The following is a 26,155-nucleotide window of genomic DNA, read 5'->3' as shown; positions in this document are numbered from 1 at the left end:
CTGTTATGGCCTCTGTCCTTCATGCCCTGGGAGATTTTGACAAATGTTTTGGCATTTCGAAAACTGGAACGTAGTTCTGATAGCACGGATTCCTCTCCCCATACAGCAATCAGATCTCGTACCTCCCATTCAGTCCATGCTGGAGCTCTTTTGCGATTCTGGGACTCCATCATGGTCTCCTCTGCTGATGAGCTCTGCATGGTCACCTGCAGCTTGCCACTCTGGCCAAACAGGACATTAAAATTCAAAAGTTCGCGGGCCTTTTCCTGTCTACCTGGCCAGTGCATCTGAGTTGAGAGCGCTGTCCAGAGCGGTCACAATGGAGCACTCTGGGATAGCTCCCAGAGGCCAATACCATCTAATTGCATCCACAGTACCCCAAATTCGACCCAGCAAGGCCGATTTCAGTGCTAATCCCCTTGTCAGGGATGCAGTAAGGAAATCTATTTTAAAAGCCCTTTAAGTTGAAAAAAAGGGCTTCGTCGTGTGGACGGGTGCAGGGTTAAATCGATTTAACACTGCTAAATTCGACCTCAAATCCTAGTGTAGACCAGGGCTAAGTATAACAGAAAGAAAAGGAGGACTTGTGGCACTTTAGGGACTAACAAATTTATTTGAGCATAAGCTTTCATGAGCTACAGCTCACTTCATCATTATTTATGGGTATGGAAGCTCTGTAGCTCACGAAAGCTTATGCTCAAATAAATTTGTTAGTCTCTAAGGTGCCACAAGTACTCCTTTTCTTTTTGCGGATACAGACTAACATGGCGGCTACTCTGAAACCTGTAAGTATAACAGGTAACTGTGTCTGGATGTATTTGTACCTGTGTACTATCAAAAGGTATCTTGTATCTCTTATTTAAATAGATTCTGCTCAATCTTTTTTGCCCAAATAACATTTTACAGATATTGTGAAGAGTATTGCCAATCCCAAGTGTTTAAAAATCATGAGTCATTCACCCCAGAATCATGAGATTAGCCTTAAAATCAAGAAATTTTAAAAATAATACATTTTGGTTTATTTTTATTTGCCTTCTGGGTTTTGAGCCTTTGGGCTCACGTTTTTCAAGCTTTCTTCTGTGACCAGAAGGGGGGAAATTGATGCTAGTTGTTAATGAAAGCTGACATTCTCACCTAACTCCAGGAGTTGAGGCATTAAGAAATACTCCAAATATCATGGGACGTGCAATAAAATCATAAGAGATGGAAGCACTGTGTGAGGACCACAGAGGATTTATGCAAAGGTCTCCCCTTCCCTCTCAAGCAAGTGACAAAGAGTTTGGGGAAGGAGCAGAGCCTCAGCTTTGGGCCCCCACCAAGCTAAACATTTCAGCTGAGCTGGCCCAACATGGCAGGGTAGTAAGAGCACTCTTTAGCCCAACAGCTGGCCTACAAGTGTTTTGTTAGACAAACTGAAGGTTTAGGTACATAATATTTGATGGGCAAACGAACAACACTCCCTGTGTGTTTGAAGACATCCATTCTAGAGAAGACTGAGAAAGGACATAACAATTTTCAAGTACATAAAAGTTTGTTACAAGGAGGAGGGAGAAAAATTGTTCTCCTTAACCTCTGAGGATAGGACAAGAAGTAGTGGGCTTAAATTGCAGCAAGGGAGGTTTAGGTTGGACATTAGGAAAAACTTCCTAACTGTCAGAGTGGTTAAGCACTGGTACAAATTGCCTAGGGAAGTTGTGGAATCTCCATCATTGGCGATTTTTAAGATCAGGTTAGACAAACACCTGTCAAGGATGGTCTAGATCAGTGGTTCTCAAAACCTGTCCACCGCTTGTTCAGGGAAAGCCCCTGGCGGGCCGGACCGGTTTGTTTACCTGCCACGTCCACAGGTTCGGCCGATCACAGCTCCCACTGGCCGCGGTTCGACGCTCCAGGCCAATGGGGGCTGCAGGAAGGGCAGCCAGCATGTCCCTTGTCTCGCGCCACTTCCCGCAGCCCCCATTGGCCTGCAGTGGCGAACTACGGCCAGTGGAAGCCACGATTGGCCGAACCTGCAGATGCGGCAGATAAACAAACCGGTCAGGCCCGCAAGGGGCTTTTCCTGAACAAGCGGTGGACCGGCTTTGAGAACCACAGGTCTAGATAATATTTAGTCCTGCCATGAGTGCAAGGCACTGGAGTAGATGACCTCTCGAAGTCCCTTCCAGTCCTATGATTCTGTGATTCACAAGTGGGTACTTAAGGGGAGAACTGACTGATTTGTGTGTGTTTGGGATGAGAAGAAATGTTAGCCAAAGTGGTATTCAAAAAGGAATGTGTTTCACTTTCTTTTAAACAAGCAGATATTACACAATAGCTAGTTTGGACTACTTTACGAAATTGTGGTGTAACCTCACCTTTTTATTTAAGACCTACTGTTTGATCTCAGAACTGCTGGCTGGGACAGTTAATAACAGGTGTGTTGGGAAACAGACTAAACTCCAACCTTGGGGAAGGCAAAGTCAGGAGTAGGTAATGACTTGCTTACAAGTTTTCAGCACTGAAAGGAGCTGGTTTCGTCCTGGGACTAAAGATTTTGAATCTGAGAGTGTCCCTTTAATGAGAGTCTTACAGGCTAGAATGAAATCTATCTCCTCCCAGCTCAATCAAAGGGCAAATTATGGCTATGTATTTAGGTCAGGAAAGAGGATAGTTTAACTGTAAAAAGAGGAAAATAGCTAGAATGACAGTGGATTTCAGTTTGGATTTACAGAGAGGAAGTTTTAGAGAAATCACGGATCGCTACTACCAAAATCAGAAGTTCAGAATTCCTCTTGTTATGCTGGTGTTTTTCAGTTCCCTCCCTTCATTTCCAGGAAACTTCCCTTGTACTTTGACCTCTTTTTACTAATGCCCCTAGTGGTAATTGCTGGTAATGGCAAGTTGCTTCTTCTCAAACAGCTCTTTAACTGCCAATCATTAATTTAGGCACATGAGTCTTCTGAATGTTGCAAAATCAATCTGATTCCATCCCTCCAGTCTTTCCATTTCCTGAGGAAACATCTTTGCTGAAAACCAAAGCTATATTTCTTACCCCACTATTGGCTTTGGGAATCAAACTAATCTCCAGAACACAATAAGATCTACAAGCTGGCTGTCTAAAAGTGGCCTTTATTTCAAAAAGGAAATAAGTAGTTACATTTTGATGTTAGGGCTCATATAGGAGCTCTTATTTTATTTTCTGTGTGGTCCAGAATGTAAAAAAATTTCATTGTGCTAGAACTGCCCACAAAAAATGTTTGTATCCAACTGCAAAAGGACAACAGTTCTTTAGTTTGGTGAGATTACGAAGAGATATGATTAGGAATTGAAAAGCAAATGAACTAGCTTCTACATCTGTCTACAATCAGTCCTCTAAGAACAAAGAACAACATACGTTGGGGAATTTCCCTTTTTTCTTTTCTAAATAAAAAGTGTACATTTGAAGTGAATTGTTGATTTTTCAACAAGGCAAAAACTCTGTGGACTCCCATCTTTAAGGCATTTTAATGTATTTTAAGTAGATGATAGTTTCATTTCCATGCCACTTTCTTTTCTTTTTAACATTTCTGGGTGAATTATAGTGCCAGGCACAGTATAGGCAGACAGCTAATAGATGTTAGTTTGAGACCATCAAACTCAATTCACTTGTGAGTGAAGACTCCAGAGGTGAGAGAAGACTGTAGGTAATTCTATTGCATTTTTGTAGACTAATAGCATCACTTGAATGTCAGTGCTGATATACAACCAGAAGTTTGATCATTAAGATTAACATCAGGTGAGTTATGTGGGCTTTTCTTTCATAGCCGAAGGCACACTGACCCTCCATCCACTCTTATGGATGAGATAACTCAGAGAAATGGAAGATGACAATATCATTACACAGGGAGTTCATTCAGGTCTGGAGAACGCAGTGTTGGGGATGCTTGGGTTTATCTTTTTCACAGTACTATAGCAGCTTTCCTCATGTTTTCCAAGATAATTCAAATACTAACATACTACATACAGCAACTCCTGTCTCCTTTATGGTCTTCTTAAATAGCTGAGAATAGTCTGTTTACCTCACACAGCACGCACTGTAAAATAAAGGGAATAGACTACAAGGAAGGTTCCACAGATCTTGGTTAGTCCTTGTTTGATTTCATCCGTGGACATCAAACTTTGCATAATGAGGGCCACATAGGCAACTAATTGGTGATCAAATGAGGTTTATTGGAGTCACTTTTATCTTTGCTATGATAGTGCAGCCTGCAGCCACTACAGGTTCTAGCATGTAATGATCTGTCTTGAGCCACTCAGCTCAAGATACATGCTGAGACCGTGTGGGCCAAATCCTCAACTGGTATAAACTGACATTGGTATCACAGAGCTATGCCAATTTACGATAGCTGAGGGATCTGGTATATGCCTGTATCTGTATATTGATGGGGGCAGCTGTGTACAAGGAAGTGGGTATCATTTCTCTTGCAGTCCACACTTAGCTCCCTCCACATCTCTCCATGGAGGTATCTCAAAGATTTTGGTGATAACCAAGCAAACAGTTGGTGTATATTTGTGGTTTTATTTACTCTCACCTAAAACTGGTTTTTCAAAGCAATGTGTTCAGGCTGTGCACATGCAGATTTGCTTTTTACTTTTCTACCAGGAAGTTCCTACTACTAGCTTTGAAACTGAACCCCTGCAAAAGGAGATGGATTAACCAGGCTGGATATGGGAAAACCTTTTTATTCCACAAAACTATTAAAATCCTTTGCCCTCCAGCCTGTCCCCATTACTTTGCAGATGGATTAAATATTTTTGACAATGCAGTTTGGCACAGTGAGGAAAATCCACTTCTTGTGCTGTGAAACAAACAAAGGAAGTGTGATATTTTTAGGGAAAAAATGCTTTGTATTTGAAACTTGATTTTTCTTAAGCAGTGTTTTTAGGTAGTGTTGAATGGGCCTGTAAAATCTATACATTAAGGTATAGTTATTAGTATGATTGATTGCTTTTAACATAAAGGCAGAATTGCAGAGAGAAGTTGAAGAGAAAACAGGTTTTTACAGATGATTCATTTTTATTTTGATTATCCAAATGGGGATGGTTTGTGTGGTTCTGGACAACAAGTCGCACACACAGATATAAAATGATTAAATGAAATAGCAATCAGCAGTGGCCTATAGGTATTGCCTGGTGAGAGAGAATACTGTAGCCCTCTAATTGGCTCTCTACAAGCATACAGTATGACTGATTTCAGCTGTAGTATTACCAGTCTTGCTTCCACCAGCACTATTATCTCAGAGTGACACTTCCATTACTCTGAACGGAGAAAGATGAACGTCACCTGTCAGGGGCTGGTTAATTGTGTTGCTAGATGTATGTTGCTAGGGCGCAGGTTGGACATTTATGAACATAACTGCTTCCTCTGATGTCCGCCATCCTTCAACGATCAATACAGCTCTTACAGTAAACGCATAATTGAGTGAAGGCACTTACCACTGAGGAGCTGAAGATGAGCCCATTGTGTGAGTTTCATTGTCCATACATTTCCCACAAATGAGCTAATATTTGCCCTTTATTGTGTGTTGCTTTGTGGAAATGGAAACTAATGTGCCACTTTCATTTGTTTTCTAGATAAATGGCCAAGATGTCCAGAATCGGGAGGAGGCGGTGGCATTGCTTTCCAGTGATGAATGCAAGAAAATTGTGTTGCTGGTTGCAAGACCAGAGATGCAGGTTAGAATAAATAGATGTATTGAGCCAGGAGCTTGGGTTATAGTGTACAGTCAATGTCATCCATAAGAAATGAACACTAAAAAACAGGATTGCAGAGGTTCATGAAAAAAAATGGGAAAAATATAATTAAAGATCTTTGCCAATCTGTAGCCTCAGGAAAAAAATAACATTATATTACTAGGAGTTTGTTTACCATTGTACTAGCTAAAAGATTCTTTGCAAGTAAATAAAATATATATATATATATATATATATTAAGTACAGTTGATTATCTAGTACTAATGTGATACTTAACTAAATGTGAAGTGGAACTTCAAAAAGACATGTTTATTGGTTGATGATTCTTACTGATTTCTGGGACTAAATTCACACTCTTCCATGGTTTTCACCTGCCTGTGGCAGAATTGAAGTGGACTCTGGGTCAGGATTATTTTTTTAAGCAATGTTTCAGTAAACTCTCCAGTTAGATCTTGATAATGGGCATTTCATTACAATGCCATTCAGCAAACCTACTCCTACCTAACCATTTTCAAGGGAAACTGGTCATATGAGATTTTTCATCAAGTACAAATTATTTAATAGGAAATAGATATTTTTGCCACACAGTTTTAAACTATACTTCTGGCTTTTAAACAAAACTGATGCCTTGCAAAGAAAATTTTTATATCTTTGCAGTGGGAGATGTCAGGCTAATCATCCAGGTAAAGGAGAGGGGGGAAAAAGATTATTGCTGCTTCCTTTTATATCCCACCACAAAGCAGAAAAGGACATTACATTGTCACTCTTCTCTCCATCTGTCAGCAGTCCAAGCAAAGTTGGTTATGTTACCATTTGTCTCTCGTATTATTGATCTGATATTTTCAGACATGGTGACTACATATTCTCTACACATTAAATTGAATAAATGTAATTCAGTGTCACCCGGAATCCCAGCGTGAATCTGGAAGTTACTCAAGATCACATTTCAGCATGTATTTCCTTTATGTCCTTAGCCATTCTAAACAGCTTCTAAAAACTGGCTATATACTAAGGCAGAGTAAAACTATTCACCTCAGATTTAAATAGCTAGGTCAGGGATCAGCAACCTTTGGCACGCAGCCTGTCAGGGCAATCCACTGGCGGGCCAGGACAGTTTGTTTACCAGCAGCCGTCCACAGGTTCGCCCGATCGCAGCTCCCACTGGCCGCGGTTTCCCATTCCAGGCCAATGGGGGCTGTGGGAAGCGGTGGCCAGCCTCTATTGGCCTGGAACATCTAACCGTGGCCAGTGGGAGCTGCGATTGGCCGAACCTGCGGACTCTGCAGGTAAACAAACTCTCCTGGCCCACCAGCAGATTTCCCTGATGGGTCGTGTGCCCAAGGTTGCCAATCCCTGAGCTAGGTTATATCCCTTCTTGGTCTAGAGACCCTTCAGAAGCTTTTAAAAGATTTGTGTGAGGATTCTATCTAATTTTTTTTTAAATTTCATTTCAGTGGGGCTCTCGCAGGCACAGGATCCACCTGCCAGTCCCAGTTGTAGAAACCCAACAAAAGACCTGATCCCGCCTTCCTCAGAACTTGTCTTCATAGAAATGTTATACTAGTACAAGCCAAGATGTGAGTTTAAACTGATCTAGTTATACTGATATAACTCCTCATGTGGACACTCTAATTCCAATATATGAGGGCCAGTTTTCAGTTTAGCTTATGTCACATTGGAAGGGGTTTAAGCAAATTTGAAAATAGCCATTCTTATTCCCGAATAAGAGTGTCCACAAGGGGGGTTTATACTGGTATAATGTATCGGTTTAACTATACCAGTATAATTATAATTATACTGGTATAACTGGAATGGTTTCATGTGTAGACAAGCCCTTACTAAGGCAAACTATCACCGGAGAAAAAAGGGCAGGATCAAGTCCTAATCTTTTAGAAAGAACTCTGTAATGCTAGTATTTCAAGGACTGACTGCTCGGCACATCCAATAACTAACAAGACAAGCTTCTCTGACTAGTCAATATTGATTATTACTCAGTTAATATTAAAAACTGAGCATACAAGAAACACACACAAATAACCATGTGAAACAAATGTCTATGTGCACACATGTACATGCATGAGTGCACATGTGCACTGGGGAGTATATTTATGTTTTTAAGAACCGTAATAATTGCCATATTGGATCAGACCAGTCCAGTGCTCCATGTACTGCAGTATCCTGTCCGCAACGGTGGCCAGCACCAGATGTTTGCAAGGAAGGTTTAAAAATCCTCTGAAGGGCAATTGCAGAATGATCTGCCCATAGGGGAAATTTCTTCCTAATCCCAGGTAGTTAGTGGTTTGCTTGTGCTGTGAAACTTGGGAGTTTATATTCTTTATAAGGTCAAACGGCTGACTATACATAACAGATAAAAGCATTTGAAAAACCATGAATGAAACTTCAACATTGATGTTCTAAGTAGATACCATAATATAGTAAAAAGTGCCACAGAATCTCCATCAACATTTTATACCTGTCTAATGTTTGCCTGGTTTGTGGAGGGATTTTTTGTTTGCTTGCTTGTTGTTTTAACCAATTAGTATCTATGGGCCAAAGGTCCATTGGCTTCAGTAGAGTTCTCCCTGCTTACAACACAAAAGAACTTAGTTCCATGTTGCATTGTTGCACACAATTACACTGTTTCTAGCTTCTGTGATGTCCATAACATTTTACAGGTAATTGGATTTTTTCTCATACTCTAGATTAGTTGTATTAATATTTAAATTTCTGCCCTTCCCCAGCTCATTCACCTTCCTTCTCTGTTGCCTGTTTCTGCCCCTAAAACACTGCCATTGGCAGGCATGCAACACTACTTCATTCCCCTTCTAGTGATAGTATTTTTCCTTTTTTTACCCCAGCATGCAATCTGGAAAGGGAACAGAAACACAAATGGAGACTTACTGTTAACACACACATGCACATAATACTGTGTATGTGTGTACAGCCACATCTCATTAACTTGATTGAAGTAATGACCTCCATTTTCCTCTTTTTATAATACCCTCTTCAATGACTATGAAAATAATGTTTCAATTTAAAAAAAAAAGTCAGTCAAAGAACAAAAAAGTTTAGTCATTGTATCAGTCAGTGCTCCCACCCCCTTTCGATGGTCTCTGTGTATATAATGTCTTCTGCAGTTTCCACAGTATGCATCCGATGAAGTGAGCTGTAGCTCACGAAAGCTTATGCTCAAATAAATTGGTTAGTCTCTAAGGTGCCACAAGTACTCCTTTTCTTTTTGCGAAGACAGACTAACAAGGCTGTTACTCTGACACCCCCTTTTTGTTTGTTATTTCGTTCACGTGGAAGAGCAATAAGAGACATACGATAGAAACCCAGAGTGAGGGTGCTGTTGAGGTTCAGGCACTGGGACACAACCCTGCGGTCGAAGTTGTTAAAGGAAAGAGCCCGATTATCTCATGGTCCTATTCATATCATTGCAGTTCTTTTAACATTGGGGCTCTTGGAGGTAATGAACAGGACAGCTCCAGGATTATGTGGTATGCCTTTCATACATTTCGAAAGGAAATAATGCTCTGTGCTGTGCAATCTCCTTCATTAGGAGAGAAAATCAGTCATACTGTTTCAAGAAAGGATAAAAGTCCTAAGAGCCCCCGTTTTGTTTTGGGTTTTGTTTTGTTTTTAATCATCTTTTTCTTCTTTTTGGAGAGGTGAACTATAGGAGCCTGGTATTCTGAAGAGAATCATTATGATAAAAAGAACTAGTCAGGCGTTGCCATTTGGGTTTACCCTATTTTAGCATGCATCCCTGCTAACATAATGCAATGTATTAATGTATTCTTTTGCAGCTGGAGGAGAGGTGGCTTGATGATGAAAGGAATGAATTCTTAGAGGAGTTAAACTTGGAAATGTTGGAAGAACAGCATAATGAAGTAATGCAGTACACAGCCAATGAGGTGGAGCAGGTAGGACTGACACTAAATGAATCATTGGAAATTTTGCTAGGTGTATTTTTCTATTAAGAGAGAATGAAATGCTAAGTCAAAAAATTGAATCAAAGGCTTTTGTCATGAGGATGCACTGAACTGTAATACATTCTCAATAAGAAAACATTTTAGAAATAAATGTGTTGGCCGTATATGAGAGGGTAAAATTTTAGCAGAATGTGCGAGGAGTAAAGCACCGGTTCTGCATTTTCTGTGAGCTCTCAGCACAATATTACAAGCCCTTTTACATACAAGGTCTTGTGTATTGTCACTTTTATTTATGAATTATATCAGAGTCACCTGTCAAGGCCATAGCAAGGACAGGGCCCCATTGTGATAAAGACAATACAGACATATTGTACAAGATATGGTACTTATATTGCTATGTAAATTACTACCTTATAGAGTGTACTTTTACTATATAGACTATGTATATTACAAGATGACAGTCTAGAAGTACCTACCTGGAGAACAAATATTTGATTATGGACTCTTCAATCTAGGAAGCAAAAGTATAACACAATCCAGTGGCTGGAAGTTGAAGCTAGACAAATTCAGACTGGAAATAATTTTTTAATAGTGAGAGTAATTAAACATTGGAACAATATACCAAGGATCATGGTGGGTTTTCCATCACTGGACATCTTGGAATCAATATTGGATGTTTTTCCAAAATATGTGGTCTAGTTCAAACAGGAATTATTTTGAGGAAGCTCTATGGCTAGTGTGATGCAGGATGTCAGACTAGATGTTTACAGAACAGACCTATTTTAAGAATCCCCTCTAGTTTGTCATTGAAGTAGAACCCTTCATTTTCCTTTTTTTTTCCCCTGAAAAATTCCCAGGTTTCGAAAAATCCAATATTTGGATTTTCCAGTTTCCACCCAGATTTTTTCTTGCTTAAAATTGCAATCCCAGCTCCCCTCTTGCAGACGCCCAGCTGGACAGCACAGCATGCCTGCCTAGGGAAGGGAAACTGTGCTTGGTTGATGCTGCGGCTGCACAGTGGAGGAACAAAATGGGCAGGGAGCCTGCTGAGCCCACCAACTGCTGCAGCGACAGGCACCAGGGAGCAGGAGGCTGCACCTGGGAGAACAGGCCCCTCCTGTCCTTCCTCCCCCCCCAAACCTTACCTGCCGATGAGTGCCAAGCACTCCTGTCCTATCCCATCCCTGTGCTACTGAAACCCCTTACATCAAGCTATCTGCACAAGTCATCTACAATAAACTCTTTATTTTAAAAAACTTGAATTTTTTGTATTGGGGATTAGAGATAATGGTTTCATAAATAGTAAACTCTTATTTTTCTACTTTTCTCATGCCCCCCAGTATTAACCCTCATATTTACCCAGAGAACTGCAAAGTTAATTGTTCACACTAATTTTCACCTGTTTTTAAATTTTTGATAAACTCCTGGGATATTTAAAAAAAATAAAAAGTGGAAATGGACCTTACCTTTTAGTCATCCCACCAATTCCAGTCAAGGCTGGGGTATCTCATCTTTAGCCATCAGGGGCTACTCTTCACACCACTGTCAGTCTTGCTTTCATCTTCGTAGGGTGACCGGGTAGTTCACTCTCCTGATTTGGAGCAGCACCTACTATCCCCTGGATCTCTCTTATCTGATTGCTTTCAAACTTAAATAAGCACTCTGGGTTTTATGTTACAAATGTATCGTGAGTTGTAAAATCAGAGTGGGAACCATGCCTGCATTCCAGCATGATTAGCCATTCTTGCAAGAATGAATCTTATCCAAGCTGAAACATAGAACTTTTAGAAGTTCACTTATTGATGGATTGTACACACTACTAGGTTGGGATTGTAATCATCTGCAGTTATTTTTGCATAAATGCAGCATACAGAGCGTTTTGGCCTTTCAAACAGAAGTAATTGGGAAGAAGACTGACCCTGAACATTCTAAAAAACCAGAATCTTGAATTTTCAATAGATGATGGGTGGAATTTTCAAAAACATCTAAGGGATTTAGCAGCCTAAGTTCTATTTTCAAAAGTGACTTAGACGCTTAGAACCTGAGTCCCAGTGGTACTGTGTAAATATGTTATGTCAGATACTGCATTAAGTATCTATATTATTTTCATTCTTCACAATGGAGAAAATGTTGGTATTTAAATTTTGCCAAATGTCAGTATTTTCAGTTTCTCTTGCTCAGAAAAGTTCTTACCTTAATAACCTTTGGATTCAATTTAGCTAGCAGGGGTAAAGAGATTGTTTCTTAATTTGAACTAGTTTATTCACAGTTGAGAAATGAATTGGAAGTTGAAAAAGGGGACAAGTTTGTCTTCCTTTTCCAATCAATGAATAAAAGCCAGGTAGGAGAGGATGAGATCTACTAATTCAAAAACTTAGAGGCATGGGGCCTGATTTTCAAAAGTATGTAGCCACCTAATGAAGAAGATAGGTGTCTAGTGGGATTTTCAAAACTGCTTAAGCAGGTTAGACACCTGTTTCCCATTGATTTCAACGTCCATTGATTTCCATAGGAGCTAGGTGCCTTTAGAAAATCCCAGTAGGCACTTATCTGCATGTTTAAGCACCTAAAGACCTTTGAAAATCTGGTCTTTAGTCCCACTGGATTTAGGCTTCTAAGTGTCTAAGTCACTTGCAAAAATGGAGCCTAAATCACTTAGCCACTTTAGAAAATTTTACCAAGTCTTAAAAAGTCTTCTATCACAGTAATGCATCAGATGAGTAAAGAAAGAAGTATTAAATGAACATTATAAACAAGGAATACATGATGGTGCAGTAAAAACAATATATTGGCATGCATTTGGAATGATAACATTGCTTACATCTCAAAGAAGTGTCAACAAAGTCTTAATAGAGCAGTGCAGCCTGCCAGCATGTAATCTGTGTGCATTTCTCATGTCTTACAGTAAAAACAATTTTAGAAGTGCTTCAGTGTGATTTCAAATGTTATTGGTACTATTTTTCCTGTCCCTTCTTCCTGTAAAGCCAGGATTCCTTAGTTGCTATTAGTGTAACTGTAAAGACCTCTGGCAGAAAGAAAAACATATTTTTAAATTTTAGAAATCTCTAAATTTACATTGAAACACTTCTCTGTTCATAATAATATTGCAATTTTAAGTTCCAGCACTCTGGGACCTTCCAAGAGATCCTGACCATGAAGGGTCATGAAATAGTAGACTTAAATTTGTCAGCTCTCCAGGACTGAATATCTTCTGTCCTACCCCTCAAACCAATTAAATTCTGGTGGGAGGATTCCACAATTAGTGTGGGTGGTGGGCAAGAAAGAAGGAAATATTTTTTGATGCAGATGAACCAGTTGGCAGACTGCAGATGAGGCTGTCACATGATGATGCATGTATTTCACCATCACATATATGGTGTTTGAGCATCTGTATATTTGTGTGTTAAATATACAATGCCAGTATGAAGGATAACTGTTTCTTTAAGTCTTCACTGCTAGTGAGAAAGAACGACTAAAATTACTATGGATAGAGATGTCATCTCCTCAGAGACTTTGACAACCCTGTTGTGAATACTGCTTTCTATTGATCATGGGTTTCATTCTGAATTGAATATACTCTACCACACTTTACATTTATTTATCTATCTATTTGTTTATTTCTATTTTTTATTGGGCCACCAGTTTCCACCATTTTTTGCTAACAACTGAACAAAAGAGACTAGTTGAGGCGTTCATGATCCTGAAGCAGAAATGATGCAGTGTGTGTAGGGTGCATTTAATTATTTTTCATATCTTCCACTATCTATCAAGGTAGAAGAAAAACAGCAATTATTGTGAGAGCGACCTCTTCCATTCTGCTTCCTCTCATTGTGCACTGTACCTCTTTCTCACTTTACTATTACTAACCATTATGTTTAATTGTGTAATTACACCTCCTAAAGGAGAAAACGCATTTGGCTGGTGCTGGGTGCACTTAGGTATACAGTGAGCATGCTATATAGATTGCACTTTGGATGATAGCGGTATAAGAGAAATAGCATACCCAGTTAGAAAATGAAAAAAGCCTCACCTCTTCAGCGTTGAGGTATCTAATGCTCTTTGCATTAAAGCACACAATAAATAGGTTAGGTACAATGAGCAGGGCACAAATTCAAAAGCAACTTCAAAAAGGCTTGACGTTATGTCCATGGCAGGCACTCAGTGTTGTTCTACTCTTAACGGTGAAAGGCTATGGGTTAGTATTGTGGAAAGTAGGTTTCAACTAGGAAACAAAAAGCCTTCCAAAGGATAGGTTAGGGGAAAGTCTGTTCAAGTTACCTGAACAAGTCCTAGAGTTCAGCTATCAGTCTTCCATTGACATAATGCTGAAAGCAGGTGATGGGAGAGGTAGAAGGGGCTAGGCAAGAACGGGCTAACCACTGTGTTGTCTTCAGCTGTGCCAGGGCAGTGTGCACAAAGATCGCTGGTATCCCAGCCCCAGTGTCTTCCTGCAAATAGGCCTCTTACTGCCATGCTACATTGCACTGCTCACAGCTTAGGTGGTCTGCCTCATGTACTTTTTGATGTTATGTAGGCATTGCTGCTTGCTCCAGGTTTGAGAAGAATTCAGCTCCAATAGTTGTGGCCATAATCCAGAGCCAAAAGCTGCACTCCACCTGGTGCTCATTTTCTTTCAGCACCACACAGTGTTGGCTTTGCTGGGAAGAGGGATATTTATTTCCTGACTCTGGGCAACGTTTCAGTGACACAGGTGTGCTGTATTTCATCCACTTGTTTGCTCGCTCCTGGAGGAGCTTAGTGTGTTCTGTGCAGCCTACAGCATGATGCTCAGGAATATGTAAAAGCCATAAGCATGTAGGAATTTTCCTCAGCAATGATTTTCTGACAGAAAATGATGGTTTTTGCTGAGAAATTTTGATTTGCCATCAGGAAAAGTGAAATGACAGATCTCCAGCTGCTCGCTGGGAAGGCTTTTATCAATTTCCAACTGCAGGGAGAACGTGAAATGCAAGAGCCTTCCAGATAAACAGTCAGCAAGCTGAAAAGTGGAAATCCCTTTCTGTGAAAAAATTCATGTTTTTGGCTTTTCATGCTGAATCAGGCTGAATTTTTTTTCCAAAATGTTAAATCTTTCATGAAAAGGGATCTCCATTTTCCAGCCAGCTGTAGTAGAAATGGGATTTATTCATCATTTTCATTCATTCTTATAGATTAAATTAGCTGTTTAAGAAGGACAAGACTGAAAAATATTTTAATTTAATATGGTCTGTATTTTCTATTAATTTTGGTTCACTTATTTTCTTAGCCAAAAAAGCATGAGGAGGAGGACGGCACAACGGACACTGCAACCTCGTCATCCAATAACCATGAGAAGGACAGTGGAGTGGGGCCTACAGATGAGAGTCTACGTAATGATGAGAGCTCAGAGCAGGAGAATGCACCCGATGAGCAGAACAAAACGACCCTGCAGAGCACCCGGGAGCTGGGGCAGAGCCAGGATACGTTAGGAAGCATTGAACTCCAGTGCAATGAAAGCTTTGTGTCTGGGGAATACATTGAATCTGATTTCATTGGAAACCAAGATGAGGAGTGTGAAAGGTTTCGGCAGCTGCTGGAGCTTAAGTGCAAGATTAGAAACCATGGAGAGTATGATCTGTATTACTCGAGCAGTACGATACAGTGTAACAGAAGGGAGCAAGATGGGGTGGAGCAAGAGCTACAGTTACTCAATGAGGAACTGAGAAATATTGAGCTTGAGTGTCAGACTATAATGCAGGCTCATAGGCTGCAAAAAGTGAAGGATCAGTATGGAGACATTTGGGCATTACATGATGGAGGATTCAGGAATTATAATACCAGCATAGAGGTACAAAGAGGTAAACTGGATGACATCATAGAGCACCCAGAGAAATCTGACAAAGACAGCTCCAGTGCTTACAACACAGCAGAAAGCTGCAGGAGCACTCCACTGACTGTGGAGCAGTCCCCTGATAGCTCGCTCCAGAGAATGATCAGCATCACCAACAGGAAAAACCTGAGAAGCACAATTGTAGCTAATCAGTTGTGTACTGGACAGAGTGGGAGGGAGGTAACCCCATCCAAAACCAAAACCACTGAGCAAAACAGCACTGTTGAAGAGAAGGAAACCATTGCAGAAAGTAGTAAATTCACAGAGCAGGAGAAGCAAAGTACTGAGCACATTCCTTACCTGTCTCCGTATCATAGCTCTTCATACAGGTATGGGAATATACCTGCTCATGCAAAGCATTATCAAAGCTATATGCAGCTGATCCAACAGAAATCTGCAGTGGAGTATGCCCAAAGTCAGCTCAGTCTAGTGAGCATGTGCAAAGATTCACAGAAGTGTTCAGAGCCCAAAATGGAATGGAAAGTGAAAATAAGGAGTGATGGAACAAGGTATATTACTAAGAGACCAGTGCGAGACAGAATCCTGAAGGAACGTGCCTTAAAGATTAAAGAGGAGCGCAGTGGGATGACGACAGATGATGATACAATGAGCGAAATGAAGATGGGTCGTTACTGGAGCAAAGAGGAGCGGAAGCAGCATTTGGTGCGAGCCAAGGAGCAGAGGCGGCGGCGAGAGTTCATGATGCGGAGCAGGTTAGAGTGTCTTAAGGAAAGTCCACAGAGCGGCAGCGAGGGCAAAAAAGAAATTAACATTCTTGAACTTAGTCACAAAAAGATGATGAAAAAAAGAAACAAGAAAATCTTGGACAGCTGGATGACAATCCAAGAACTGATGACACACGGTGCTAAGTCTCCAGATGGGACAAGAGTGCACAATGCCTTTTTATCGGTTACTACTGTATGAACACGTCTATTTCAAAGAGTATACTACCAGTTTAGGTAGAGTACGATTGCCTCGTTCAAGGTGGCATTTTTATATATTTTGTGACTGTTTATAGTTTGACCTTTTTTGTAAGCAAAATTACTTGATAATTTTTCAGTTGTTTTTCACATAATGGTACCTTCTTTAGCTGGCAATCTTTCTTTACTCTGCAATATATTCATAATATTCATTTCTATAAAAAAGGAAAAAGAAAATAAAAAAGTGAAGGAAACAATTAATTTCTTATCCTAATGTATGTATTGTAAGTTAAGATCTGGATTTATTTCTCTAGTTTTCTTTTTTCTACTTTAGTAACAATACAATACCAAAACAAAATGCTTTCTATGGTATCCTTACTTACTGGCATAACAAGCAGTTAAACTTTTACATCTTATATTGCATCTGTTAATAAGTCATGTGCTACATCTTGTTGTACAGCTAAGAATGACCTTTTTCCAACAACCCATTGTACAGTACATTTAACCTGTAAATTGCAATTGTATTTGTCCAAGTAAAGTGTAAGTGGGCAATTCTCCCATGGTATGTAGTGGCATTGGTCATGTAGCTAGCTAATATGTGATAATTGTGAAGATCAAAGAGGAATAAATTATTGCTTATCTTTAAGAAAAATTATCAAGAGTTCTTTGATTTTAATTGTTCGCTTGATTACAGAATGAATTATTTCCACATACATGATTTTTGAAGGATATATGAAAATTTCAAGGACACAGGGCACAATTCATTATGATAGCTATAGATTAGACAAGTTTCCTTCTGTCTTTATTCCATTATAAATTATGTTAAATGGACCTGATCCTGCATTTCTTATTCATGCAGAAGTCAGAAGGGGAGTTTTACCTGAGTAAGAACACATAGGAGCAAGCCCATATTTTTGCTGTCTTCCCTGACCTGTTATTAGCATCTCTAGTCCAGCATTTTCTGGTCCGGCAACATTTGTGGTCTGGCATGATTTTATTTTATGTTTTTTATGCTTTATCTACTTGTTTCCTTGTGCCAAGACAGTAAAATTGTGTAACAACACTAACACTTTGTTATGAAGAGAGCCAGTAAGCCTTGGCTAGGTGGCATTGCAAGCGTTGTTCCGTTTATTCACCTCGGCAAGATAAAAATAAAAAGAAACCCACTCGCTACATATTGACCTCCCGTGGTTCGGCAAATTCTCTGGTTCGGCACCAGTCAGGTCCCGAGGGTGCCAGACTAGAGAGGTTCAACCTGTATTAATTTTAGTTACTTTTCAAGCACTGTCTGTGTTTGGTGCTTTACAAACAAATATGTCATGGCCAGTCCCCAAGAGAGCTTACAAGCTATACTCTACAGAAACCAAACATGGAAGACACAAATAGATCATAGCGCTATCTTGAGCCAGAGCTGACTTATGAATCTGGCAGAGGTTGTTATTTTAAATATTTCACCGAAAACGGGTGGTATGAAATAAAAATGAGAATTATTTGCTGCTCTATGTTGTGCCTCCAAAGGACCAGCAAACCAAAACTGAGGATATCAGCTGAAAAGGGGGCTTCCCAATGTAACTGCATGTCAGTGAGGAAATAAATGAAAGATGTTTATTAAAATAAGGACTGAAGGGTGACCTGTAAAGAGGTGTTTTAAATTGGGCTGTGCTCTTTGTTTATTCTTTATGGTTTATAAAAAGGGCTTTGAAAGTTGGGCATTTTTAAAATTTGACTTTTCCTGCTTGCTTTTTTACTTTAGAAATATCAGGCATTTCTAGTCCCTGCTTTGCTGGGGGACCCCTAAAGGATACTGAGATGTATGTTTTGAGTCACAGCACCTTAATTGAAGGAGTAACGTTCCTGAATGTTTAACAAAATGTCTTGTATTCAAAATGTTATTTACTCACAGAAGTTATTAACAAAGGGTAAAAACAAACACAAAATAGTTTTCAACAGTCTGACTAAAAATCCTTTGTCTCCCAGTTGCTCAAATTTCACTCTTTTAGCTCATATGTCATAATTTCACTAGTTCTCCAAGGGCATGTCTACACTAAAAACTTAAGTCGACATATATTAGGTTGACTTACAGCCACCGCAGTAATTACTGAAACAGTTCATGTCACACTACCCTCCTTCGGTCGGTGGTGTGCATCCTTACCAGCAGCTCTTCCACTGATCTAAGAGGGGCAGTGTGGGGAGCTGAGATCCTGGTCCCCGCTCCCTACCAGCTCTCCCTGCTCCCTGCTGGGAGCCCGGCTCCCCCACCTGACTCTTGGCTCCCTGCTCCCCACTGGGAGCATGACGGGCTTCCGGCTCTGCGTTCCCCACTGGGAGCACAGTTGTCTGCTGGGCTCCCAGCCGGCTGCTCCCCTTCCCCCACTTCAGTTCCCTGCCTCCAGTCAGGAGCCCGACTGCCCATCGCCAGCTCTCCTCTCCCTGCTCCCCAGTGGGACCGGGGCAGCTGCCTGGAATCTCACCTCCAGGAGCGAGGAAGCCTGGCTCTGAGCAGGGAGGACTTTCTGGAGCCATCTGCAGGAGCAAGGCTGTAGTGTAGACACTGGCATAGTTAGATTGACATAAGCTGCCTTACGTCAACCTAACTGTATAGTGTAGACCAAGGCTAAATCATCATGGGGCTTGTCTACACTACCGTGTGGGGTCGATGTAAGATATGCAACTTTAGCTATGTGAATAGCGTAGCTGAAGTCAACGTATTTAGATCTACTTACCGCGGTGCCTTCACTGTGGTAAGTTGACAGCTGACACTCTCCCGTCAACTCCGCTTGTGATGCTTATTCTGGTGGAGTACCGGAGTCGACAGGAGAGCGCTCAGCAGTCGATTTATTGCGTCTATACTAGATGCGATAAATCAACCCCCGCTGGACCGATCGCTGCCTGCTGATCCGGCGGGTAGTGTAGACAAGCCCATAGAGTCTCCAGCCTAGACAGGACCTGAATTACTAACATAAAGAACAAACAGACAAAATTTTAAAAATAACCCTTTCAGATCGTCTTTATTCATCAAAAAGAAGAAAAATAAAGCCTCATCTCAGTTTGTTTTCCCCTTGCAGATCACCTTTACAATATATAGAAACTATGTTGATTCTTCTACCATACTTGGTGGACCTACAGACAATGGGAAAAATTTTCCAAAGCACCTAAATGACTTAGCAGATTATAATTCTGTTTTAAAGAGCTTCTAAATCACTTGGGAGTGGCCCAAATGAGACTTACAATCCTAAGTGTTTTTAAGTGTGTTTGAAAATTGGATTTAGACACCTAAATCACTTGCAACCAGACTTTACAAGGTGTTTATGGACATAAAGATGCAGACAAGCTCTTTTGAAAATTCTATTAGGCACCTATCTACATTTTTAGGTGCCGAAATAACTCTAAAAGTCTGGCCCTTAGGCACTTTAGAAAATGTTACCCATTGTTAAGTTTACTCCAGGAATCAGAAAGGTCAGTAATTGCTATAGCAATCTCTATATCAGATTAGGAAAAACTTGATTCTGGAATAGAAAACACTGAATAACATACATACATTCATATGTAATTGAGAAATGTGTCCACTTTTGTATATTAAGAATAAAGTATCTTTTCAGCTGAAAAACATTTTTCTTGATGTGTTCGTTTCTAGAAGGAAATTCGTTTTCACTAACAGAATTGTCTTTCTTTTCTTAAGATCTGAGACAACATGAAACGTTTTGTCTTTTCTCTTTTAATATGTCTTGGTGTTAAAAATTATGACATTTGTTTGGAAAAAACATACATTGGAATAAACAGTATGAGGAGTCTCAGTCTCTGATCTCACTGATGGAGAATTTTTAATGTGTGTGTGGGGGGGGGGGGGGAGTGTTAGAACATTGCTTTTTATAGAAACAGAATTATTTCAATGAATAGTGCAGTGATTACCTGCTATTCTGTTCCTCCTAACCAGAACCAATAGCCACACTAGACTTCTTCACAGCCCTGTCTCTGGAGTCCAGGACTGAATTTAGTTTACAAGTTGGCCAAATGTGATCAAATCATTATACCAAAAAAGACAACAATTGAAAAAAGAAAGGAATATCTAGTTAATCTACATAAATATCCTCCATAAATAGCTGTTTTCAGCTAGATAAGCAAGGACCAGAAAATTCTCACTAGAAGCCAATTGTTATCAAGTATTTGTTCTACCCATTCAGCTCCCCCTCCCATATACTTTCATTCCTAAATTCTTATTTCACTAGGACTGAAACGTATGCTACTAAATACCTTTTATATCTTTTTCTGGCAGCTGGAAAATTATTCAGTGTCTAAAATGTTCCCATTCTGCCTCCAACAGATTGATTATGATCTAAGAGAAATAGTGATAAAACCATAGTCCAGCAAAGAAATGTCATTTTTATTAATTAAAGTGATATTTTTAGGGTCTGGCTGCTTTGCCAAGTGGGGTACCTGGGCTGGAATCTTTTTGTTTTGATCTCCAGATCAGGAGGGGACCAGGAGTTGCGTAGATCAACCACTGAGCCCTGTTTGGAAGGAAAACCTTACATCACTCCATGGTGACATCCCTAGCCAGTTAAGGGTCATGAGTCAGGTGGAAATTGCTCATGAGTCAGGTGGAAATTTCTGGGCTCGTTGGAACCTCCTCAGAAATGCAAAGGATTTCTAAGGGGAAAACAGTATTTTTTTCTTTCCCAAATCTTTTAAATACATCACTGTCAAAATACACGTAACCTTGTCCTTACTCTGTAAAGTTATCTCTCACACACAAAAACAGAATGGTTCATATCAGTTAGATGGAAAGGATCAAAGAGACCATCCAGTCTATTCTTGCAGGCCAGCACAGGATAATTCCCTGCCATCACTTTTCCTATGAGAGGCTGGATAATGTGCAAAGGAAAGATGATGTGACAGCTTTGGGAAGGTAACTTTCTGCATTTGGTGAGAGAGCACAACGCAGTAATAGCATAATGTGAGGGCAATTTACAGTGACTTCCATGGGAACTGTGACTCAAGCAGCAAGTCCTTAGTGAGCACGTTGCAGGGAGAAACATCAGCTACTTTAGAAACAGGACTTGTGACACCAGTTTTCAGTACGACTGTTAAATGGGGAAAGTGATATTGGCAAGAAGAGATGCAATACAGAGCATCATTGTCCCACTTCTGCCCATGGCCACTATTGTTGTGGTGGCAGTGATGCTTTCTGCTTTTTGAATTTGCACGAGGCAGAAATTTGTCCTTTTTTGCAGGAAAATGTTCACATTCTCTCAGCAAGAAAAGCATCTTTTACACTTCTAAGGCTCATCTCACATTCCTCAATCTGTATGTTATAGAACAATCCCTTCCACATGTCACATGGCTCTTGTGTTAAATATTCCACATCAAAGGTAAGCAGCTACTCTAAGTTTTGTTTTATATGGGCCCTTTAAGCTGCTAATTATGAAAATTTACCTGCTAAGTACTCTGATAATACACATTTTATGAACCTACTTCTGCTTCAGTTCATTAAACACTTGAGGGGGAGAGGGCAGGGAGGAGAAAATTAAAGCAGAATCTGATTGGCTAAAGCAAAATGGAGCAGTTGCCTTAAAACCATCCTCTTGTTAATTGGAAAAGGTGAGCCAGGTTCATTAATGTCAGGTAGAAAAGAAAGTGGATAGCTGAGTGATCATAAGTGATCTTATAAGAAGCCTCTTAGCTGAAGTATTTAGTAAGAGCAAAATCATTTTTTTCATTTTCCTGCCTGAGTGGCTGAGTTACACGTTTGAAACCAAATAATTCCTTCCACTTTTAGGCACTGGGGGGCTAAAATGATTGGGAAAACCTCTCCAAATGGCCAAAGCACTTATTGAACAGAGGGGATTTGTGCCTAAGTAGTAGAATTTCCCCCTCCTCCTGACCTCATGGAAGCCAGTTTGTGAGAACTCCATGCACTGAGATGCTCAGAGAGATTTGGGGGTAGAGAAGATGTGAGCTGGAGAACATCTGTAGTGGGTAATGTGAATCTGCACTGCATAAATTAATGTTGTATGCTGTGAGTTGGATTTTGCTATGCCAGTCACTGGGAGATTTCACACTGAAATGAATGGTACCACTCAGTAACAGTGAAGGTGGCCATCTAGGACTGGGCTGGCATTTAAGTTTCCCAGTGCCTGCCTCCGGTTGTTGGGGCAATGTCTGCAGTTATTTATTCCCCATATAGGTCAATAGTTTCAAAATCCAACTAACAGCTGATCTACTGGGCTGTACTGTGAGTGCCTAGTTCTGCAGCTCAACTTTGCATAATTCTTGTACACCCAGTGGCAATATTTAGCCTTTTACCCTCCGTGGTCTCACCTTGGGCCTGATTTGTCAGAAAATTCACAAGTGGAAAGGCTTTTCCACTAGCCTTTGGCCCTTCCTCAGGTCTTTATGTGGAGGCCATGATCTGGCCTTAGTCAAGTATACAAAAATATCTTAGCACACTATTAATGGCTTCCTGGCCCTATGGACATTACAGTAAATGTGTCAAAGTTTCAAAATCTGAAAACAACATTCTGGATCCTTTCTAAGTTACAGATATTTAAACATGTTTATTGATGTCACATAAGGTTTTTGCACTTGTACAAATGAGTGGGACTGACTGCATGGGTGCTTTGGGAGCTGCACTGTATGGCCATTTATTTCAGGTGCTCAGATTCTACCATGATGACTGCAATGTAAATACCCAGATGGATAGATGGCTGGTGCAGTGTCGAATAGAATCATCGGACTGGAAGGGACCTGGAGAGGTCATCTAGGCCAGTCCTCTGCATTCATGGCAGGACTGTGTTTGGGAACACATTGCAACTGACGTGGCTTCCCATGCTGCAGGCTGGGGCTCTCGCTGTATGCACTCTCCGTGCTGCAGCACTTGCGGTATTTCTCAGGGAATTCTCAAGTTTGTTGCCTTCCTGCATCTTTGTCCTGGAGAAATGGTGTGATTGTTGCCATCAGAAGACTAAAATACACTCACTTAGTGCTTCCCTGGGAACAAAAAGTCGGGGGACTCGACTTGGACCAGCCGATTCTGGACTTGAGGCAAAGATAACGAATATCCAGATGACTCTTTAAAACATTTACACCAGAAAGGACAAAAACTATTATTTTGATACAAATTATTAAAATTGTGTTTAGCTGATATAGACTCATTGGCAATTTAAAAGCTATTTGTGCCCATTTTTACAGACATTTCATAAGGATTCCTCATGTGCCTTAATACAAAATGCAGATATTTATAAATACAGACTGCACCAAAATGCTGCAGTAGCTGAAAGGAAGGGATAATCTCACATACCTTCCTCACAGCAATTCCTACGTATAGTGGGGATGAGTTACAGACATAATGTTAACCTTAAAGGTGAAATGCAGAGCTGAAAATTGAGTTAAGCCCAGATTTATGTGCTGCCCGTCCCCACTAACCAGGCCTTTGGGGACACTGAGTACAGAATGAAGTTTTAACTAGCCTTTTAAAACTCTTTCCCTGACACACCCCCATGAAATCTTCCTGGTTTACTGAAGCTATACAAACAGCCCGAGAAAGAAGCATTGACTCACATCCCAAATACCAGAAGTCTCAGTTCAATCCAACATATCTGGGCTGTCACAGAATGGTGCATACCTGGAAGGATCAACAGAATTTCACAGATAAGATGATGGAATTTCTGAAATGTTAGTTAACATTAATTTATGTGCTGAATCTTCCGCACAGCCTAGTTAGTGGGCTTATTAGGTGCATACATTTGAACTTAACGCCATATTCATTTCATTGGGTTTTGTAATTCAGTTTTAACTTTGAATTTCCTGGCAGTGTTGTGCCTTAAATGTTGTTTGGATTTTTTTAAGTGTTCAGGAAAGCTGAAGAAATATTAAAAGGGGGGGGGGGCAATTCCTCTGAAATGGACAAAATTTTGGGGCATGGATCATCTCATTGACATTAATAGAACTCCTTGTCTGAAAGACACAAATGTCTGTTTCTCCCATCAATAGAGAATTTACACCAGTGAGATTAGGTTGCATATATTTCCTGCACGTCAGGTGAAATTCATTCCATTTAAGCAGTGCATTGGTTTTGTGTGGCTTCTCCATACAGCAGTAAATTAAACCCTTTGAGAGAAGGCCAGACAATTTAAAATCTCTATTCCACTTGTGTACTACATAAACTGACACACACAAATATTAAAGTGATTGCTGTAGTAATAAAGAAGGATTTGTTACAGAACATGAGTGGTTTGTTATATCTTTTAGACATTTATTCAAAGGAACACTTTACCTTCTGTTGACCTTTAATTAGCCCCATTGACTATAATTTGACTCAAACGCAGAATGTATTCTTTGCACTGTGTTGGAGATTGAATTATTCAGAAAAAATTATATACATCTTTCCATAGCATTACTGATTTTATATATATCAAAGTGGTATAGAAAAGTGTACCTTAGCTAATGTAAAACCAGCAAGCTGCAAATGTTACATTTATGTCCTATTTCAATTGCTTCAATGAGGCAGTATGTGGCCTATCAAATGTCACAACCTGGATGTTTTGTCTTAATTCCGAAGTCAATAACCATCCTGCAATTGCAATTGGACATACACCAGTGTTTGCTCTTCAAATACATTTCTAAGAATGTTTAACTTATTGGTAACTACAAGGAGGAAGGCAGAGTAAATGGCTGGCTCTGCTGAAAAAATTCTAGAGTAGAGAGAATTTTAAGTATGAAGTGAATATATGAAACTTTCCTCTTGATACTGGATAAGAAACCAAAAAAAAAAAAAGGGGGGGGGAGAATTAACATTGTATGATGAAAGATGAAAAGGTTGAAGTCACTGGTTTGACTGCTGGACCTTCTAGAGGAGATATCTGTAAAAAGAATGAAATAGAAAGTTGAGCTGGGGAATATCACATGAAATTTACCAGAGATCAAAATATTACTTTTTTGCACTTCAAAGGCATCCCTCTTATTTTCATAGGTTATTTAACCCCGCTGGCAATCTCTGCAATGCATAAATATTTTTGACGGCATGCAAAGTATCTTCTTAATGGTGTATAGATGCTATACAGTGAGGAGATTGAAATGTATAAATATTCATGTCAGCAAAGATGCTGTCAACCCCCTGACAAGACATGATAGCAGAAATTAAAATATAAAAAGGATATTCACTTTTCCCTCTCCATTTTCTCTTCAAGTTTAGAACTTGGCTGCATGCTTAGGGTAAAGAAATGCCCCCTGAAAGATCGTGGTTTTGGTTCAGGTGTAGGAAATTAAAAGGAAAGCTCCTCAAACTCGACAGTTTAATTTACTTCTCTTAAGCTCTTTAATACCAAACTTATCAGTTCTCTCTGTTAGGCATTAACTTGTTAAATGAGTCTTAATTATACATAAGCAGATGGAGATTTGAATTAAAATTACCTTACACTCGAGTGGCTTTAGTTCATTATAACATATCTTCCTCTTAATCATTTAGGCAGTCTCATCATCTTTCATATAGAAAGTTATTAAAGTATTCCAATTTCCATATTTCTTCTGATACAGCCACTATTAAATGGCACACAGCGCATATTAGTTGGAGACTTATACCATGCAATAGTTAGTGAATTATTCATGTTGGTAACAATTCTTGTACTTTTGTGTCATCTATATCATTTTATTTTAAAGGCTTTATATTTACTTGATATTTGGTATTTCACCTCATTTAATTTTAAATGTGATTTATAATGCCA

General features: G+C 39.9%; 1 protein-coding gene across 3 annotated transcripts in view; it reads left to right on the top strand.

Moving 5' to 3' along the window:
• Positions 1 to 16,440, top strand: part of PDZRN4 (PDZ domain containing ring finger 4) — a 386,496-nt gene extending 370,056 nt beyond the window's left edge. For all 3 annotated transcript variants that reach the window (XM_077807773.1, XM_077807772.1, XM_077807775.1), the window contains 3 exons: positions 5,593 to 5,694; positions 9,522 to 9,638; positions 14,914 to 16,440. In XM_077807773.1, coding sequence (XP_077663899.1) covers positions 5,593 to 5,694; positions 9,522 to 9,638; positions 14,914 to 16,440 — 1,746 coding nt within the window. The remainder of the gene's footprint in view (positions 1 to 5,592; positions 5,695 to 9,521; positions 9,639 to 14,913) is intronic.
• Positions 16,441 to 26,155: the final 9,715 nt, after the last annotated feature.

Source organism: Eretmochelys imbricata, chromosome 1, assembly GCF_965152235.1.
Source record: "Eretmochelys imbricata isolate rEreImb1 chromosome 1, rEreImb1.hap1, whole genome shotgun sequence".
NCBI classification, from domain to species: Eukaryota; Metazoa; Chordata; order Testudines; family Cheloniidae; genus Eretmochelys; species Eretmochelys imbricata.
Note: the sequence above shows the minus strand (reverse complement) of the source record. Positions and strands in the feature narration are given on the sequence as shown.